Source organism: Eulemur rufifrons, chromosome 2 (assembly GCF_041146395.1).
Source record: "Eulemur rufifrons isolate Redbay chromosome 2, OSU_ERuf_1, whole genome shotgun sequence".
In the NCBI taxonomy this organism is placed as follows: domain Eukaryota; kingdom Metazoa; phylum Chordata; class Mammalia; order Primates; family Lemuridae; genus Eulemur; species Eulemur rufifrons.
Window position 1 is genome coordinate 9474878 of NC_090984.1, and position 14515 is coordinate 9489392.

General features: G+C 54.1%; 2 protein-coding genes across 3 annotated transcripts; both read right to left on the minus strand.

The window, feature by feature from the left end:
- Positions 1–4: 4 nt before the first annotated feature.
- RAD23A (RAD23 homolog A, nucleotide excision repair protein) lies at positions 5–5976 on the minus strand. Of its 2 annotated transcripts, XM_069477626.1 has the most exons (9): positions 5802–5976; positions 3779–3940; positions 3429–3610; positions 3235–3290; positions 2974–3101; positions 2631–2709; positions 2389–2522; positions 915–1079; positions 5–828 (listed from the first exon to the last, which is right to left on the minus strand). In XM_069477626.1, exons 1-9 carry the CDS (start codon positions 5871–5873, stop codon positions 715–717), a joined length of 1092 nt encoding a protein of 363 aa, XP_069333727.1. In that variant the 5' UTR covers positions 5874–5976; the 3' UTR covers positions 5–714. The 2 variants fall into 2 exon arrangements, with proteins under 2 accessions (XP_069333727.1, XP_069333737.1); XM_069477636.1 differs by lacking the exon at positions 915–1079.
- A 2190-nt stretch (positions 5977–8166) lies between these two features.
- Positions 8167–12693, minus strand: CALR (calreticulin). The gene is made up of 9 exons (XM_069477659.1): positions 12532–12693; positions 12068–12169; positions 11674–11877; positions 11125–11219; positions 10826–11035; positions 10627–10740; positions 10387–10530; positions 8997–9089; positions 8167–8914 (listed from the first exon to the last, which is right to left on the minus strand). Exons 1-9 carry the CDS (start codon positions 12620–12622, stop codon positions 8714–8716), a joined length of 1254 nt encoding a protein of 417 aa, XP_069333760.1. The 5' UTR covers positions 12623–12693; the 3' UTR covers positions 8167–8713.
- Positions 12694–14515: the final 1822 nt, after the last annotated feature.

A 14515-nucleotide genomic window follows, 5' to 3' on the forward strand; every position in this document is an offset into this window, starting at 1 on the left:
AGCCCTCTCCCCTTCTCGGCATTCCCATATTGCCTGTGCCCAACTAGGCCCCAGACCCAGACAAGCTGGTGTGGGACTCCCCAGCAGGCACAGATCATAGGGCTGGTTTTTAAAACTTTATTCACTTTAAAACCTTTATCAGAGACACAGTCTGTTCTAGGGTGGGGGTGGCCTTGACATTGAGCTGATGTTACCCCTTCTCCAAGCTGGAGGCCAAGGCCAGGCTGGGGAGGCGGCCTTGGGCCTTTCAGGGCTCACCCCAGATGGAAAGATTTGGGCCACTCCAATGGTGGATCGAAGTTTGGGGCTCCAGCTTCCCCTCATCCTGGAAGGGGGTGGTGCAGGGGGTCCTCAGGGGCTCTGTCAGGGGATGGGTAAGCAAGCAGCCGCCTCTCCATCTGGCTGCAGGGAGCTGGGACAGAGGCCAAGAGGGGCCCATCTGTCGCCTCCTGATCCTGCCAGCTCCTTTGAGCAGGCTGGGCTGGGGAGGAGGACAGGGACAGCTGTCTGGCCCGGATCTTCTTAGACCGAGATGGGAATGAAGGCCACTCTCGGAGGATGGGAAGCTGGGATGTTTGGTTTTTCTTTTTTTTAAAGTTTTTGATTTTTTTCCACTTCTTAAATAAACATGAATATATATATATTTTTTCTTTTATAAAACTTTCGTGGAGTGGGGGTGGGGTGGGGGGTAGCGGGCGGCCTGGCCTCCTGGCATCACTCATCATCAAAGTTCTGACTCAGGAGAAAGTTGGCAGCCAAGTTCTCGTTTTTTTCACACGCGAAGTAGGCCTGGATCACCAGGCTCTCCGGGAAGCCCAGGGCCTTCAACTGTGGGAAGACACAGGCAGTTATGAGCAGGTGGTGTGGGGGTACCCCACCCACCCCTGCAGTCACCTCTTGGCCAGGCCTCTTACCCTCTCTATAGCTTCTTTCTCCTGCGGCGTCACCTGGATGTAGTTCATCTGTGGAGCCTCCTCGCCTATGGCGCCCACCTCACCTTCCACGTCTGAGATGTCTGCCAGCTCCCCGGGGGGTTCATTCAGCATCTGGATGAACTGCTCCTGGTGCCGGCTAATTTGCTGTGGGAGAAAAGGGGGAAGGGATGGTGCCATAGCCCTTGTCCCCTCTCCCCAGGTCGCCATCACAGCCCTTGTTTTCTCATTCAGTCAGCAAATATTTAGAGGTGCCGATATATCGGCCAAACACAGCAGGGGATACGCCCCCCCCAGTGGAGCTGACGGGCTGTAAGTGAGCAAATAAACAGACTAGACAACTGTAGAAGTTGGGCCAGAAAGATGCTGAGGGCCAGGGAGAGGGGCCTGCAGTCTGTGGGATGGGGAGGGAAGGGTTCCTCCAGGTAGCAGACAGCAAGTGCAAAGGCCCTGGGGGTGGATGCATTGGGCAAATCCCAAAAACAGAAGACTCAAGGGCAAGAACAGAGTAAAACAAGGAAGGGGGGAGCGGCAGAAGATGAGACCAGAGGGGAAGGCCGAGGCCGGAGCCGGAGCCAGACCCAGACCCACTTTGCTCTGGTGCAATGGGAAGCCATGGTGGGGACGGTGAAGTGGGGAAATTTAGGAAGGTTAACGTATCCAGGTGTTGGGTATCTGGAGGTTCTGCTACAACCTTCTCTACTTTCATCTACATCAAACAAGAAAGTGCTTTTTCAGTCACCTGGCCCCATGTCTAGCCTAAAAAGCACTTTCACAGAGATGTCAAGTTGGCTACAGGTGAGTGGTGTTCAGCGAAGCCTGGGTTGCTCACACACGTCTGGGAGTGACCACACGGACTGAGGTCCCCAGGAGGAGCACTGAGTGCAGATGAAGAGGAGAGGTGGGCAGGAGATGGCACGAGGAACAGAGAAAATCGAGGGGAGAAACAGCAGATGGTGGGTCCCGAGCCAGGAGAGGGGGACATTTCACAGAGGACCTGGGGGAATGTGCTACACTCCTCTGGGCCACGAGGACCCTGCTTGCACCCACTCTGCCTGTGAACCTTCAAGGGCAGGATGGAACTGCACTCACTGAGCACAGTGGTCCCAGAGCCAACTGGGACACGGCTGTTCTGGGTGCTGCCACAGAATCTTACGGACATTTACAGAGTGTCAGCTGTATGTGGAGCTGGAGCCAGAGCACAAGCCCAGGACCCAGACATACTCCACCAGCTGCACGACTCTGGGCAGGACAGGCTGCCCTGAGCCTCTGGTGTCCTCTGTGGTGTGTGCTATTAACGGCACCCATACCTCACAGGGGGTTACAAAACAGGTCACAAGAAGCATGGGTCGTAGAGAGTCTGTCCTGGCATAGAAAACTATACACTGTGGGCTGTGGTGCCTGCCGGGCAGGGAAACAGTGCCCACCCTGGCTCCCTCTGCCCCGGGGACCGCACCTGCAAAAGCTGAGGGTTCTCCTGGCCCAGCTGCTGGAGCAGAGCAGGCAGCAGTGCCGGGTTCTGCTGGATCACCTGCCGCATGTTCTGGAACTGGGGTTGGTCTCGCAGGAACTCCAGGGGGTTCTCTCCCGCTAGCAGCAGGAAAGGGTGTGGTCAGACACCATGCCAGGCTCCCAGGGGGTGGGGAGTCCGGTGCCTTGTGAGCAGACACCCCATGTGTACAGCTCCCGCCTGCTCACCTGCTTCTGTAGCCGGCTGCTCAGACACCTGGCTCTCCTGGACAGAACCGTGTTCTGGCTCGGGACTTCCAGGAATTCCCTGTCAGGGGTTCTATTCAGCTCTAATGCACACACCTCCCACTAACTCCCTCCATACTCCGGCAGGAGACAGGGGAGGCCTTGGCCCTGCCCTTCATCGGCCCACCCCCCGTGCACAGCCAGCCTCCTACGGGAAGCCTTTAGTGGCTGGAACCACTACCCAAAGGCTTTTCAGAGCAGGTTTTGCCTCCCCAAGTGCCCAGCAAGGCACTGAGGCCCAGGGACTCCCTCAAGGCCTCCCGAGGAGGCGGTGGCCCCACCTCACCGTGAGTAGGTACTCCACGGCTCGGTGGGGGTTGTTGTAGCTGGCTCTCAGGGCGGCCACCACCCGCTCCCGCTCGTAGCCCATGGACATGATCTCCGTCAGCATCGTCTCATACTCAGAGCCAGTCACTGTGGAAGGAGCAGCAAGACCTGGGTCACCAGGAAAAGGGATGGGCAGCTCCCAGGCCCTCCCGCACACAGACAAGACCCAACTGATGACTGGAGCACCCAGTTGCCTCTGCCCTGGGGGCCACCCACCCACCTAGCGTGGAGGCCGCGTCTTCATCTCGCCCGCTGCTACCTGAAGAGGGAACAGAGCTGCAAATTCAAGAGAGAGAAATCGGACCCTGGCTTCTGGTGGCTTGCCCTCCCTCCAGGTGTGTGGGACCACGTGTGTGGGCGCTGGAATGTGCTCGGACGCCAGGGCCCAAGCTGAGGCCGCTGCCCTTGCCTTACCCTGACACAGACTCTGGGGACGTCGTAGGGGCCGATTCCTCTGACGGACTCTTGTCCTCTCTGGCGGTAGGTGAGGAATGGGACATGCCTGAGGCAGGGACAGGCGGGAAGGAAGTGGAGGTCTCCAGAGTAGCAGTGGGTGAAGCCTCTGGGGGTGCTGAGGTACCCTGGCCAGCTTTGGCCTGTGACAGCAAGAAAAAGGGAGCTGGTGTCAGTATCCCTATCAGACCCCAACATCCTGCCTTGTTGGGGCCCCGCCTTGCTCATAGCTAATCGCTCCTGGGCACACAGGCTCTCTGCCAGCTGCCGGGCTAATCCACCCACCCTCCTAGCTAGCACATGTCACCCACCTTGGTCACCATGACAACCACAAAGTTCTTCTCATCGATGCGATAGTCCCTAATGGGGACATCATCGCTAAGGATCTTGCCGGCATAGATGAGTTTCTGTCCAGCCACAGGGAAAGCGTCACGACCCTTCTCAGCTTCTATCTTCTCCTTTAACACCTTCACCTGAATGGAGGGGTACACACAATCATTGCAAACCCCAAATTCTCTTCCCTTCTAGTTTAGGGGGCAGAGCCTGCAAGCCGGGATAGCAAGGAGAAGCATCACAGGGAACAAAATATAAGCCTCTGTTCTCAGGGAGAGAACACTAATGTGAGAAGAAAAGCAGGTAAGTAACTTAGGTGGTGTAAAGTATAAGAAATACAGGGCAGAAAGGAGGGCCCCCCATTTCCACACTGGTGACCTTTGACAGTAACAGTGATCAGTGTTTACTGAGGGCATTCTAAGTTGATAGTTAGCTACAGTAAATGTATACATATACTTTTTAAGCTTCATAATACTATAAAATAGATATCATTGGCCTCATTTTATATTTGAGAAAACTGAAGAACAGAGAGGTTAAATAACTTGTCCAAAGTCAAACAGTTGAGCTGATCAAAAAAATGTTTCCTTTTCTACAAAAAGTGCACTTAAAGGCCAGGCATGGTGGCTTATGCCTGTAATCAACACTCTGGGAGGCCACCAGGAGTTTGAGACCAGAGTGAGCAACGTGGCCAACTTCATCTCTATGAAAAATAGAAAAATTAGCCAGGCACGGTGGTGTGCACCTGTAATCCCACCTACTCCAGAGGCTGAGACAGGAGGATTGTTTGAGCCCAAGAATTTTTTATTTTTTTTTTTAGAGATAGTTTCACTCTGTTGCCTGGGCTAGAGAGCAGTGGTGTCATCATAGCTCCCTGCAACCTCAAACTCCTGGGCTCAAGTGATCCTCCTGCCTCAGTCTCCCAAGTACCTGGGACTATAGGCACACACCACCATGCCCAGCTAATTTTTCTGTTTTGTACAGACAGGGTCTCGCGCCCAGGCTGGTCTCAAACTCCTGACCTCAGGCGATCCTCCCACCTAGGCTTCCCAAAGTGCTAGGATTACAGGTGTGAGCCACTGCACCCAGCCCAAGACCAAGAATTTGAGGTTACAGTGAGCTATGATCAGCGCACTGCACTCCAACCTGAGCAACAGAGGAACACTCTGTCTCAAGGAAAAAAAAAAAAAAGTGGACTTCAATGTCTTTCTCGTGGGGTAGGTGTGCAAAAAGTGCCAAGTATACAATTTGATATTCAATATGGTTCTATTAAGTCCTAATTCTCCTCTCAGCTAAAAAGGCAGCACAATGTTTAGACTTCGGGCTCTCACATGAGGCAGAACCGAATTTGAATCCCAGCTCTGCCATTCCATGTTTTATGTGACCGTGGCAAAGTTCTTTAACCCCTAGGTTTCCACATCTGTAAAATTCGAAGAGTCAGAGTTCCCAAATGACAGCCCCATTTTGCACATCAGCAAAACACTAACACGCTCAGTGTCTGATAAGGAATAAACGGCCAACAAACACAGACCACCAAAACTATTAAGACTGAGACCGTTTATTATCACTATCATCGCCGCTGTCGTTACCGCTCAGCATCTCCTCGTCATTACTCCCAGATTCACCCACCAACGTCCGGAGGAGACGCCTGCAAAGCTGGGAATGCGGAGCCCCAGTTCCCGAGAGCTTGGCCTGCCCGGGAATCTAAGCCTGTGGCTCCCGCGTCCCGCGAGAGCGCTGACATCGGAGCCGGGCCCTGGCGGGCGCCTCGGGGGTGGGGCTTCGCCCGGAAAGCTGCCCAAGAGCGCCGCCCGAGCCGCCAGGGGCTGGGCCAGGGACCATGGTGGGGGGTCCTGGAAAGTCCGACAGGCTGGGGGGAAGGGCAGGGCAGGGCTGGGCCCGAGCCATGCTCCCTACCCCTCCCGTTGGGATCCCGGCCTCCCCGCCCCCACCCCACCCCTGGCACCCGTGGCTCCCGCCCCCGGGCTCCGGCCCGGCCCGCACCGTCTCATCAGGCTCCATGCGGATCTTGAAGGTCTGCTGCTGCAGCGTTTTGAGCGTGATGGTGACGGCCATGGCGGGGCCCGAGCGACGCGGCGGCCCCAGGAACCTCGCACAACATGCAACTCACGCCGCCGCCATCTTAGCACCCAGCCGCGCTGCGCGCCTACCGCTTCCGGGGCAGGCGATGCGCGCGCTGACCACCAACGCACGTGACCTGCGCGCGCCCTCTTGGCATTTTTGGGCATGCGCACGAGAGACTTCTTAGGCCAGGCATGCGCAGACCAAACTCTGCGCCGCAGGAGGGGCGGGGCTTCTTGCTCTGCCCGCACACTTGTCACGTGGCTTCCTGAGTGACGCCATGCCCGTTAGCGGTGACGTCATGTGGCCACAAAATGGTTCCAGTGTCCCCACTTCCACGCCCAAATGAGTTTCTTTATTGACGTTGAACAAAATTTTTCATGTACCTGTATTTGTTATAGACGTTTGTGTTTCTTCCATAAATATCGTTTTCTATGATTTTTGCCTTTTCAAATGAGTTTTATTCTGGACTGGCCACCCTGCCAGTAACCCGTTAGAACACTGAAAGTGAAAGTTACTCAAAACTAGAAAGGATACCGGAAAGATCACCAAAAATGACTGAAAAAATGTTTTTAGCATTTTCTTAAAGTAGGCGTCTCACTCTGGCGCCCAGGCTGGAGTGCAGGAGGCGCATTTTGTGGCCTACTTCATTCATTATCGAGGGAGATCTGAATTTTTGAAAGGAACCTACAGTTCTAGTTCCCAGCTCCCACTGATTTGTTAACCCCATTATCCCCAGTCCGACCCCAAAAGTAGTTAATGAAGATGTTCACTTTCATGTCTCCTTATGCTGAATACATAATTCTCATAAACCCACCCTAGATGCACCAATCCTGGAGGCTTCCCAGAGGGGTTGGGCTGGGCCACAGGAACCCAGAAGGAAGAGAAGCATGAAAATCTAAGGAATAGGGGGAGTTGGGGGGGAGGGCTAGTTTGCCAGAACTGGGGGGTGCTTTAGGGCAGCAGTCCCCAACCTTTTTGGCACCGGGGACTGGTTTCATGTAAGACAATTTTTCCATGGATGGGGGAGGCCACAGGGGTTGGGGACCGCAGCTTTAGGGAACTGGATAGAGGTGAGGCTTGGCTTGATCTCCCAGTAAGGAGCTGGTGTGTGAGTGATAATTGGTTGCAGAGAGACCAGAGGCTGGGGCAACATTCCCATGTCCTGAACTGGCCATTAACCTCCAGATGTGCTCTTTTCAGCATACCCATCCACTCACCCAAGCCAGGCAGTCACCTGACACCTCACCCATTGCCCAATTGCAACTCCTGTTGCTTTTCCCTCCATGCCCAAGCAGTTAGCCAGGGCCAATGGAGAGCTTCTTAACTCTCGCTGCTGCAACAAGGGACAGAGAATTCCTCCCATTCTCCTACCTACTCACTGGACTTTAAGCGGCAGCCTCAAGAACCCCAACAGAGGTGGGCCCAGTAGTCCAGGCCTTCAAACTCTGCTCCCTCCCTTGGGTCCACCTCTTTCCCAACTTGCCCTTCAAGACTGGGTCACTGGGCAAGTTACATACCATCTCTGAACCTATTTCCTTGATTATAAAAAGAATTAATATCTTTGAACACCCCTGGCTGGTATAAAAATGTTTGAAATTGTGCTATTATGCTATGTAGTCTTGCTCTTTTTTAAGACACAGAGGTCTTTGCTGTCACCCAGGCTGGAGGGTGGTGGGGTGATCATAGCTCACTTGGAGCCTTGAATTCCTGGGTTCCAGCGATCCTCCTGCTTTAACCTCCCAAGTAGCTGGGACTACAGGTGTGCACTGCCAAAACTATTTTTTTTGTAGGGACAGGGTATTGCTATGTTGCAGAGGTGTGTCTTGATCTCCAGGCCTCAAGGTGACCCTCCTGCCTTGGCCTCCCAAAGTACTGGGACTGCAGGCATGAGCCACTGTGCCCAGCTAGTCTTGCTCCTTAATATGCAAGAGGTACATACAGCTCTATAAAATGTACAAGTATGTGATAGTGGCCAAGATGTGAGTTCAAATCCCTGCCCCCAACCCCTAAGTTCAGGATCTTAGTTGTCTTAATCAGACTAGTACAAGAACCAAAACTTACCAGTTAGCTGCAAGGATTCAGTGAGTTATACATGGAGTATTTACAGCAGCAGGTCATTATCTCATTGGTTTTGGGGTTATCAGGTAAATAAAGGCCCCTATAATCTTGTGGAACACTCAGCCAACCTTTTAACAGCAACTGGAAAATGAGCCTTACTCAGGAGTCACCCCTGAGCCACCAGGATCCCTGGACATCTGTCCTCCCCCAGAAGGAGATGCAGGAGGGGGAGACACAAAACTTAATTTAATAGAAATTTTGTTTGTAATTCTTACATTCTCAGTGTGAGCCCAGCTGGAACCTGCTGCCCCACCCCAGAAGTGGCCCAGTCCTGGGGGCAGCGGAAGATAAAGGGAAGGGGGAAATGGGAAGAGCCCCAATTCTTTCTCAGTGCTGGGGGACTGGAGATGCCATCCCCTTCTCCTGCCCCCCTCTGGGCTCCAGGAAGGAGAGAAGGTGGAATCTCAGGCCTGTGGCTTCTTCTCCACACCACTGCCCCCCCGTTGGAGAGGAGAGACGGGCACAGAGGCAGGAAAAGATGTCACTCAAGAAAGAAGAGAACCAGAAGTGAGGGGTGAAAGAGAATCCAAGACAAAACACTAGTTTAAAAAAAAAGGGGGGGGGGACAGAACCAAAAATTCACCCCAAATCTGAACCCGCCTGGAAAAAAATGAAAGTTCTCTAGTCTCATAGAGACATTATTTGGCGCGGCCGGCTCTGTGGCAGGGCGCACTCGGGCCTCAGTCCAGCCCCGGAGGCAGGTGGCATGGCCTCTACAGCTCGTCCTTGGCCTGGCCGGGGGTGTCTTCCTCTTCGTCGTCCTCTTTGTCCTCTTCATCCTCTTCATCTTCGTCTTTGTCCTCCTCATCTTCCTTGTCCTCAGCCTCCTCTTCCTCCTTGCGCTTCTTGTCCTCCTCCTCCTCTTTGAGCCTCTGCTCCTCATCCTGTTTGTCTTTCATTTGCTTCTCTGCTGCCTGCATGAATAGACCATACCCCTCAGCACCTGGTGCCCCTGGCAGCCCTGCCCGCCCCCCCAAAATCAGAAGCAGGCCCCACCTTTGTGACACCCCACGTCTCGTTCCCAAACTCCTCAGCATATGCCTCATCGTTGGTGATGAGGAAGTTGTCAAAGATGGTGCCAGACTTGACCTGGGAGGGAGGAATGGAGGGAAGGGTGGTCAGAGGTGACACCCACTAGCCCTGGCTTTGGACAGGGCTCCCACCCATGTTCCTATAACCACCACACATTGTTGCCTGCCACCTGCTTCTGCCAAGAAGGGTGTTAACATTCCCGACACTGAAGCTAGAAAGACGGAGATTGTGGGGCCACACTGCCTGGGTTCAAACCCCAGCTCTGCCGTTTCCTGCCTATGTGACCTTGGGCTACTGACTTCATTTCTCTGCAGTCCAGTTTCCTCATATGGGACTCAACACCCCTTACTTAGTTACTACTCGGGTACCTGCTACCTGCCAGGATTTGTCCTAGGCACAGAAGGTACTACACTGCCCAAAACAGAACAATTCAGTCCCAGCTAATTTTATGCCTTTTTTTTTTTTTTTTTTTTAAGAAGCAGGGTCTTGGCCGGGCGTGGTGGCTCACGCCTGTAATCCTAGCACTCTGGGAGGCCGAGGCAGGTGGATCGCTCGAGGTCAGGAGTTCAAGACCAGCCTGAGCAAGAGTGAGACCCCGTCTCTACTAAAAATAGAAAGAAATTATATGGACAACTAAAATAAATATATACAAAAAATTAGCCGGGCATGGTGGCGCATGCCTGTAGTCCCAGCTACTCGGGAGGCTGAGGCAGTAGGATCGCTTAAGCCCAGGAGTTTGAGGTTGCTGTGAGCTAGGATGATGCCAGGGCAGTCACTCTAGCCTGGGCAACAGAGTGAGACTCTGTCTCAAAAAAAAAAAAAAAAAAAAAAAAGAAGCAGGGTCTTGCTGTTGCCCAGGCTGGAGTGCAGTGGCACAATCATAGCTCGCTGAAGCTTAGAACTCCTGAAAAGTGATTCTCCCAAGTTGCTGGGACTACAGATGCGTGCCACCATGCACGATTAATTTTTTTATTTTTTGTAGAGATGGGGTCTGGCTATGTTGCACAGGTTGGTGTCCTACTCCTGGCCTCAAGCGATCCTCCTACCTCAACGTCCCAAAGTGCTGGCATTACAGGTGTGAGCCACCATGCCCAGCCCCAGCTAACTTTCTAATTGGGTTATCTGACCACCCTCTAGATCATTAGGGGTAGTTAAATGTTCATTTGCATAAACATTCCAGGAAAGACACATAATAAGAACTCAAAAGGAGACAGATCAGAAAATACCTCAGGAAAAAAACACCATTTTTGTGTCAGACCTGTCTGGGGTTGAATCCTACCCTGTCCCTTTCCTCCTGGGTGACTCTGACCACTTGAGCTGCCCTAGGGATCCTCCTCTTCCCGCCTTGTCTCACCTGCCAGAGATCGAGGCCCAGCACAGCAAAGCTATCGTAGGCATAGATGTTGGCATCAGGGGAGTACTCAGGGTTGTCGATTTCTGGGTGGATCCAGGTGCCCTTGTAATCTGGGTTGTCGATCTGCCGGGGCTTCCACTCGCCCTGTGGAAGGAAAAGGGAATTAGAGGATGAGTGGGTGAGTGAGGTGCACACCCCCCCCACTGTGAGCCCAGCTCTGCTGACAGCCCCCAGGCCCACCTTGTACTCGGGGTTCTGAATGACTGGTGGCTCCCACTCTCCATCCATCTCTTCATCCCAGTCCTCAGGCTTCTTAGCATCAGGGTCAGGAATGTGCTCAGGCTTGTCCCAATCCTGGGGGGTGGACATGAAGAGGTCAGAGGTGGCCCAGCTGTCTTCCACACCCTCCGAGGGAGAGAGCCCCTGCGCAAGCACCAACCTCGGGCTTAGAGTCTGTGGGGTCATCAATCTTGGCCCGCTCATCCCAGTCTTCCGGCTTGGCAGCATCAGGATCCTTTATCTTCTTGGGTGGCAGGAAGTCCCAATCGTCCTCCAAGGAGCCCGACTCCACCTGGCTGTTGTCGATCTTGACCTCATAAGTGTTGTCTGGCCGCACGATCAGTGTGTACAGGTGTGTAAACTCATCGTCCTAAGGAGGGCAGGAGGTGAGTGGCCCCCCTCACCAAGCTGGCCTCGGAGCCTCCCCTGACAGCCACTTGCAACCACCCCCAAGCACACCTTGCAACGGATGTCCTTGTTGATCAACACGTTCTTGCCCTTGTAGTTGAAGATGACATGAACCTTCTTGGTGCCAGGGCCACAGATGTCAGGGCCTAGGCGAGAAGCAGATCAAGTTAAGAAGTCAGAGACTGCTCACCATTTCCAGGCCACCACCCACATTTACAAAAGGAAAACTCAGTTCTTAAACTTGGGTCTGTCAAGGCTGAAAAGATGAGGTTTAGAACCTGACTCTGCCCTGATGGGGCTATGGGCGGAGACTTAAATTAAAAAAAAAAAACAAAAAACAACGCTCTAGAACTCAACATCCTCATTTGTAAATTTGGAAGACACCTATGTATAATCACACAAACAGCATAGATCCACAACCATAACGCAATAAATTGCTAACTGTGACCTATCCCTTTACCTTCTCGTCCAGAGGAAAAACTAATTATTTAAGTGCTTTCTATGTTCACAACATTACCTTCCCGGGTTATAAGGAACTGAGGGTCCCAGTCTCCCTCCAACTAAAGGGACAGAGGTCAGCACCAGGGCACAGCCCCTCACCAAACATGATGTTGTATTCCGAATCTCCGTGCATGTCCGTCTGGTCCAAACCATCAGGAAACAGTTTCACGTAACCGCCCCCACAGTCGATGTTCTGCTCGTGTTTCACAGTGAACTGCACCACCAGCGTCTGGCCCTTGTTGCTGAAGGGCTCAAATCTGGCCGACAGAGCGTAAAAGCGGGCATCCTGGCTAGTCTGCAACCCTGAGATGAGACCACAGTGAGGTCACTGTTGGGCCCTGACCCCCCAAGGGCCCTAAGACCTCAGAGGTACAGACGACTTCCCCCTTCCTCCACCTGCCCTGCTCCTGGGGGATTGTCCAGGCATGTATGCTGACTACAGCTTCCGCCAAGAAGTCCTCCTGGATCTGAGTACCCACTCTCAGGCTCTTACCTTTATCTTTCTCCTGGTCACCGTAGAACTTGCCGGAACCGAGGACGAATTTGCCAAAATCTGACTTGTGTTTGGATTCAATCCAGCGGTGGGTCCATCCATCTAGGGGGTCAGAGAGTTAAGTCAGCGCAGCAGGGCTAGTACGCCCTCCCCCACCAAACATCTGCCTAGAGCCCCAAGCTGCTGGAGGCAGGGAAAGAGATCCCCCGACTCTCCCCACCCCAATGTCTAGTTTCACAACTCGAGTAGCTTAAGAGATCATCGGGCGAACCCCAACTCCCGCCGCGGGAGGCCGCCGCGCCCTCCACGCTCCCCGGGGACACAGAAGGAGGGATCGCCCGCGGCTGTAGTCCCCAGGGGCCACCGCGTTGGCCCTCTGAGCGGTAATTACAGACGACAACGCAGATCCGGGCTGGGGGACAGCCGCGTCGTCTGGGCGGCTTCGAGGCGGGACCAGGCGTTACCTCCGTCCAAAAACTGCTCCTTGAAATAGACGGAGGGCTTGGCGGCGGCCAGGCCGAGGAGGCCGAGCAGCAGCGGCACGGATAGCAGCATGGCGGGCCGAGGGGGCGGCGGCGCGCGGGCCCTTTAAAACGATCCTCCGGCAGCGGCTCTGCAGTACAGACGGACGCCGCTGCCCGCCAGGCGCCTTTATACACGCCCGCCTCTCAAACCAACCTGACCCGGCCCTTGAGCCCGCCCCCTACGCTTTATCATTGGTCCGAGACTACGGCCCTTCCTTTCCATTGGACCCTCCTCGGCTCAGCAGGTTCGGCTGTGCCTCGGAACGCTGGGTTCCCAGATGGCCGATTTCTATTGGCCGCACCAATGGCCAATGAGGGTCGACCACGCGTTGTGGGGGACGCCCACTGGTGGGGTAGGGGCCGTGAGCTCCTCGTTGCAGGTCATGTGACCAGACCTGAGCCCAGCCCCGCCCTCGGCCGCGCTCGTCGCTCCTCTTCTGGGCGTTTAAAGAACCCGGGCGAGCGCATGTGTGTCTGCGCGGGACCGGGACACTTCTCCTGCTTCGCCCCTTCCTATCCCCTCTACGTGGAAGGGGTGGGCAAGGCTTTCCTAGCCACGTCTTACTCTGCACTTGGGGAACCCCACCCCAACGCTCCCCCTCTCTCCATTTGGGATGGGACGGGGCTCAGGGGCTGGGGCTGTGGGGCTTGGCTGCACCCCATTGCTGCTACCGCCGTGAAGGCCATGGGGACATTGCCAGCTCTCTCCTACTTCCGCCCCCTAGCGCCGGGGCAGCCTGTTGGACTCCTGCTGTGTGACCTGGGGCAAGTCATTTAGTCCCTCTGAAGGGACAGGAGCGCCCTCTCTGAGTGGCCAGGAGGGGCTACCCTGGCCAGATGCTACCTGGCAGAAGTGCTTTTAAAGTTTTTAGAGCTGTCTCAGGACAGAGGGGAAGAAGGGTCAAAAGATGTGATTGTAGGCTGTGGCTCCTAGGGTGGGGGTAGGGTTATTACCCTGTCGCAGCCGCCCCTCTACTCTCCTCTCAGCGGTAAATGAAAGGGGTCGCTGCCTTGCGGTCTCCCACAAACTGCCTGGCTTTTGCAATTAAACGGCTATAGGCCAGAGAGTAAGGGGTTCCGTTTAGGGAGGAAAAGAAGACACAGATGGCCCGGAAGATAACGTCCTAGGAGATAGGCAAGGACCCCTGAGTCTGGAGTCTTCTTCTGAATCTGGAGGCACGTGACTGACACCAGCACCCTGCCCTCCTGCTATGAAAGGAGGAAGGAGAGCTTGGGGGTTTCCAAACTCTCAACAAATGGGTGCTGGGCTTGGGGACGCTGGAGTGGATTGTGGAAGGGGGGAAGGGAGGATTCCCAGCAAAAGAGTGGGGAGGGGGTGTGTCCTCGCTAGTGGTGGCGACTCAGAAAGGAGATGAATGAAAAAAAAGGGAAAAAAAATTACTTGGAAAGGGACTTTGGTTAAAAATAGAAGAAAGGGAGACATGAAGAGTAATGGGGAAGTTGGGTTCTACCCCTTCTCCCAGGCAGTATCCAGTATTGCCTAGCCTGCCCCCACCTCCACCCCTCAAGCGGCTGCCAGAACCCGTGGTGACCACCCCAGGCCTGCCACTGACCCTCCCACCTTTCCTCCAGTCCTGTGTAATGCACACCTGGGCTTGGTGCCTCCTGCCCAGGGGTAGACACTGCCTGTCTTGTTCCCCTCACCACCCCCAGTGTCTCCTGCAGCACCTGGCACAGAACAGGCTTATAAACTAATTGTTGTATGACTGAAGAGAGGAAGGAAGGACTCTTGTGGAAATGAAATAAACAAAAAGAAGAAAGAAGGGACTTTGAGGGACATATCCTGAATATAGGACCTTACTGTATGGTCAGAAATGGGGGATATCAGTAAGCCCATATTACAGGCTCAAATAATAATTGTGATGTTAAATGAATAAATGTGTTCTGTTGCCTAACACATGGT